This window comes from Microplitis demolitor, chromosome 4, assembly GCF_026212275.2.
Source record: "Microplitis demolitor isolate Queensland-Clemson2020A chromosome 4, iyMicDemo2.1a, whole genome shotgun sequence".
Taxonomy (NCBI): Eukaryota; Metazoa; Arthropoda; class Insecta; order Hymenoptera; family Braconidae; genus Microplitis; species Microplitis demolitor.
This window is the reverse complement of record NC_068548.1, coordinates 9,730,623-9,736,622: the sequence shown is the minus strand read 5'-3', so window position 1 is coordinate 9,736,622 and position 6,000 is coordinate 9,730,623. Positions and strand designations below refer to the sequence as shown.

Here is a 6,000-nt window from a genome sequence, read left to right as displayed (position 1 = left end):
TGTTATATCAGTATGCCAGTTACTTTTGTAAAATTTTGTAATAATTTGAATGATTTATTAACAATTTAAATAATTTTGAAACCGCTAAAATACTTTTGTGAATTTGATAATAGTTTCATTCCATGGGATTGTAACAATATACATATATCTGACTGGTATACAAAAATGATTCATATTATTTTATTTATAAATTCCTTACTTGGACTTTTCCGATTCCCGGTCTAGTCAAGAGGCTAGGACCAAATACAACACATCAAAAATAAAAAATTATGGTAAATATTCCATAACAGTATAAATAAAAAAATTAATACAAATAATAGAGGAATATTATATGATGATAAAAATGTAGTTTTTGTAAATTACAAAGATTTATTGAATTAAATTTAATTTTTAATAATTCATTTCTTTAACTTATTTCATTTGAAAAGAAATGGATCAATGAATACTTTGAACAAAGAAAAGTTAGTAAGTACATAAAGGTATAGTAAAGACATGAGTGAAGAGTGGAAGGGGTAGGACCGAAAGTATTTACTTTCGGGATTCGTGCCGAAAGTAACGAAGAAACTATACCATATTTTGCAACACAGGAATCAGCTTCTTTACTACCGCCAGGCGGAGCCTAATCAAAAAATACACATTCTATAATGACTAAGCCATCTCAGAAGACAGACTCTGAGCGTGGTGTACATAACAGGCATGCGCAAATCGTTTAGCTATATACAAACGTAAGCTATAGTCGAGTTCCATAAAGTAAAATTCCATTAATTCGAAGCTTTCCCTCAAACTTGACCCTCACTACGAGCCACCCATATAACAAACTTGTTCAAGGCTTGAGCAAGCCTGGTCTCAAGTTCGATAGACGTTAGTGTCTTTTCCTAAGTGTGTGTCTTACTGCAGATACTTGTGGTTAAATTTAAATAGCAAGTCTTGTACAAGCCTAACACAAAAAATTCGTGCCAGATTATAACTCATTTCTGGGGGAAGACTGTAGTTGAAAATAGTTGCGCATGGCTTACTCAAGATCTGCTCAAGGCTCAAAATTGACCTCGAGTCTTGAGCAAGCCATGCGTAAGTATCTGACGTAAGTTACTGGTGCAAGAAATGCGCCAGAAACTTTTTTAACTGTACCATATCTAAGATATCTTCAATATTCTTGTGTACGATGCCTTGAGTAAGTCATGCACAAATATTGATAACGACTTCTTGCTACATGATCGTGCGCAAGACCCGTACGTAGAAAAGGACACTAGTGACTAGAATTTGGTCACGGTATTGGCATTAGAATCTTGCTCAAGCGTGTGTTACTAAGGTACGCTGTCTCTCACCCAATTATGTACATTTGAATTTGTCTGTAAATATTTATATATGCATTCTATTTGATATAAAAGCGCATGTGCTGTAGTTTAAGGGAGAAAGGGCATTCAATAAGTCGTAATTACCAAGAAATTTCCGTTCCTCCGTAGACTAACTGTCCGAGTTAATGAAATTCGACTGTACTCTAAATAAGACGTAGTTATATTTAATATCGTCAAACAATCAGTTAATGTAATAAGCAAATCAAAAAACATTTTACTTATGTAAGTGATTTATTGTTAATATATACATATATTTGAAAAAAAAAAAAAAAAAAAAAAATTGTTAAATTTGAGCCTAATCCGATAACGCTAACCCGGCTCCCAAAACGATTGAAAATTGAAACAAAAAATACATTGGTTTCTTCCACTTTTTTCTTTGAACAAATTTTTTAAAATCAAATAAGAATAGTATGCTGATACGTAAAATTAATTTTCATACGTTCTTTTACATGTAGAAAAGAAAAAAAATTCCAGAAAAGTTAAAGTACTTTGTAGTTTAAGTTGCCGGTTTTATTCGATATCTTAAACTCCAAAATACTTGAACTTTTCGACTGCCCAATTTCAAAACACAGTAACGAACAAAAGTAAAATTTTTTTAATATAAATTCAGTGGAACTAAAAATACTAAAAAATCGATTTAAAAAAATTTGTTTCTTTCTGTGTTTTGAAATCGGACAGCCGTTTTATGGAGTTTGCTTTTTTTCTAACTCTAATAAAAAGTATGAACATTTTTCTACGTATTTATATCATTTACATGCGTAATAAAATGTTTTTTAGTCACGCCAAAGAATTATAACTTCTACCGCGCGTACATAAGTACACCTACTGACTTTACAAGTTTTTTTTTAGTTTTTTAGATTCTTGAGCGACTTTTAAAAATCACTTAAACATGCTGATTTTTGGACTCCAAAATTTTCATACGAGAACAAAGAAATAGAAATTAATCAGTTTATTTGTGCCACCTTAAAATATATTTATTTATATATATGTTACTATAAACTCTATTTTAAAAAATTATATTACAGAATAATATTCACGAGCGAACCATTTAAATCATTTTATTTAGGAGATTTTCAGTAGTAAACGTTCTTCTCTCAAATGGTTAAATTGACTAGCTTGTCGTATTTCCTACATATTGACAAGTCGTTAACATGGATAAAGTGAAATAGTATCTAGAATTGAACGACACAATGCTCTTACATTCGATTGAATCTCTTTGTCATTTAGCACTAATAATTTCAAAAGTACTGTTCCACCTTCTTGAACCAACATATCACAATATCGTTTTGCTAAAGAAATAATTTAAAAGGAACGATATTAGTAAAGTTTTAAATAAATAAGTGAATGAGTTATTCTTACGATTTTTAGTGCAGACATGATGGATTGCCCACACAGCCCAAAGCTGTACTGGATAAGCTTGTTTACGTTTGAGAAGCGAAAAGAATGGCTGGAAACTCCGATAAGCTACCATTTCTCCTTGCGGTGTTTGCCAATTTGTAACTGCATTGGCCAATTGATCTAATAACTGTTCCCTTGTTCGTAATGATGGATCAGCAGTCCATGTCATCAAAGCACATGGACCGTCACTTAATAAATGTGCAGCAATACCCGCTGCGAAGTAAGACACATCGATGTGCTCTGAATCCAATAGCATTGAGAGCATTCTTATAAAGCGTGACTGCATCAATCGTTGTCTCAAGTGGCCTACCTACGACCATCGGTGACCTTTTAACAACAATCGGATAGAAAAGCCTGCGCTCGACTTGATATTTTTCATCGAATATATTGTATTGTTTTTGTAACATATTTAATAAATAAAAGTTTAATTTAACAAAAAAAATTATTACATAAAATAATAAATATGTATTAAGGTAGTTCACTCGCAAAACGGCGTTTCTTAGGAATAAGACAAAATTAAAATATGAGATTACTAAAAAATGTCTAATATTTAATGAAGAAAAAATCTGGGTAACGGTTGGCCCGGCGAGCCAGCTCCGAAAATTCCCACTGTCTTCGAGCTCAAGAAACTCGAAAATATTAGTGTAAATACATTTTCAAGCTCTTCAAGCTCGAAAATACTCTTGCATGCGACTTTTTGTGATGAGCTTTTCAAGCACTAACGTTTTATGTTAAAGTTTGAAACTTTAAGAATCGGATTTCATCGATAAACAAGCGATTTTTAAATTTTCATTCCCGATTATGTTCCAAAAAAAAGTGTATTGAGTAAAACTATTGGGTAAAACTTATATTCGACATCTAAATATGTTGATGAGCTATGGTCTTTTAATCTTTTTGACTTAACGAATCTACAGAATATTTTGATTTTATCCCAGGTAGGAAAGCACTACTGGATAAGGCTCGGACCAGGCTTTGGCCAGTCGTCATGCCAGAGTTCCGAGCTTTGGCGCAAGCCTTGGTCAAGCCTTGGCTGAAACCTTAGGTGAGCATTGGTCGAAGCCTTAGATGATGTGCATGTTCCAAACCTTGGGAAACAAAATATCAAGCCTCGGCCGAGCCTCGGGAAACGAAAAATCTAAGGCTTACCCAATGCTCGATCTAAAATATTATTAAACTCTTTAGAGTTGGACCTTGAAACACCACTCTTCGGTGTGGCGGAGCCCGATAGAATTAGAAAGAGTGCGAAGCAAATGTGACAGGGCAGTATTATAAAAGAAAAAATTTCACCTCGGCGGGAAGTAAAAAATAATTTTTTTTTTTTACTTTTAATTTATTGTATAATAAATATCAAAGGACTTAGACTCAAAGTAAGAATAACATTTGGTTTCATTATAAATATATTTAAGTATTTTAATTATCAGCATAATAATTAATAAAAATAAATACTAAGCATAGTTCAAATTTCAATGTCAATTCTAATAATACCCTCGCAGATTTGAATCACGGTGGAAACACCGTGGAAGTGTGAACACAGTGGATCAACCGTGGTTACACGGTGGGTTTGTTCCATTTTACCACCGTGTATATCTAGTGTATCCACTGTGACTACGCTGTGTATCCACCGTGATTCCACGGCGGCTTTACCACCGTGTATACATTGTGTTTCCTCTGTGATTACGCGAAGTATCTACCGTAATTGCACGGTGACTTTGTGCGATTTCACCACCGTGGTTCTACGGTGTATCCACTGCCTAATCACAGTGGAAACACCGTGTACACACGGTGGTAAAGCCACCGTGGAATCACGGTGGATACACCGCGTAATCACAGTGGTAAAATGGAACAAACCCACGGTGTTTCCACTGTGATTCAAATTTGCGAGGGTATAATTAGTAATATTTTAAATGATATTTTTAACAATTTAATAGTTAATTTTTTCCATAAAAATTTTAATTGATTTTATGTTAATTGGTTTTGATGAAACTTAAAAAATTTTTCTAACCTTACCTTCGAAGATACTATTTCCTTGCGTCAACAATACTAACTATGGCACTGTCAATGAACGCATCGCGAGATTCAAATGAGTGGAAGGGTACTAACAGGCACACTACTACTCTCACATGTCACTCATACGTGCTCACGGGACTCTACGACTTGCGCTCTCCCCACTAGTCTCACACATAGACGTTTCAAGATCCTTTGACTCTAAAGGGTTAAATTAATAAATATAATTAAAAAAAAGTTTGATCACACTTTTATCGATATTACATTGGAGTGTAATTAACTACTTACTGAATTAATGGGAAAGAAATAAAATTATTTGAGGGCTACCGGGGTTAGAGCTGAGATCCTTCTGATTACTAGGACGGGAAACTATTCACCGTGCTAAACCTGATGTTCAGATAATCATGATTTCTTTGCTTGTTAATTATTTAAATACAATTTATTCAGAAATATTACATTGTAAAGATAAGGTGAAATGTGGTTTTATTCAATGAACTTATTGTCTGATGAGTAATGACATATATTTATTAATTTGTAATTTTATTTTATGTAAATAAATAAATGAGGAGTAAGATCAAGTAACACTACTATGTTGTTTATTGAACTCTAACATTTATGTTAACATATTACACGTAATCGATTATTCCAACATCGATTTATTTTTCCAACATCGCCCGTCTCAAGCTGTCAGGAGTGGGTAGTTACGCGTAACGAAAGTTTCTTATGTATTTTATGTAAACTACGTATAATACCTTAATTACAGTTTTATACATCGATTTTTATGCCATCTAGTTGTTGTTACTTGAAATTGCCGTATTTTAAATTCCTAACCAATTTTTCAACTGTTTCACAAGTGACGGGTCGAAGTATATAATTTTATCACAAAATGAGTTTATTTAAAAAAACAATTTATCAATCATTCTTGAAGGAAAAATGATTTTGTAATTGAAAAATTAGATAAGAAAAATATTGCTCGATGCTTAAAGTGTAATCATAAACTAAAGAATACTACACAACTTCGATTCAGAGTCACCGGTAAATATTTTTTTAATAATTATTTATACTTTTATTTAATTAAAAAAAATTATTAATCATTTTATAATAATTAACATTATTTGATTTTTAAAGTTATATCAGACATATACCTATACGTTTAATCTATAGACCATTTGATATGAGTATTTGCGACGTTGCCACATTTATTATACTCAACAAATTGATTATTTTAGTATGTATCTGTATA

The 6,000-nt window shown here is 32.4% G+C and overlaps 1 protein-coding gene across 8 annotated transcripts in view; it reads right to left on the bottom strand.

Annotated features, from left to right (window-relative positions):
- Nucleotides 1-1,618: 1,618 nt before the first annotated feature.
- The window catches only part of LOC103576593 (protein zyg-11 homolog B), a 29,322-nt gene continuing 24,940 nt past the window's right edge, over nt 1,619-6,000 (bottom strand). For 6 of the 8 annotated variants that reach the window (XM_014440444.2, XM_014440445.2, XM_053738631.1 and 3 more), the window contains 2 exons: nt 2,715-3,063; nt 1,619-2,644 (listed from right to left, as the gene is read on the bottom strand). In XM_014440444.2, the coding sequence (XP_014295930.1) occupies nt 2,502-2,644; nt 2,715-3,063 (492 nt within the window). In that variant the 3' untranslated portion in view covers nt 1,619-2,501. Of the gene's footprint in view, nt 2,645-2,714; nt 3,118-6,000 lie in introns of those variants that run through there. The other 2 variants (XM_014440450.2, XM_053738633.1) reach the window with 2 other exon arrangements.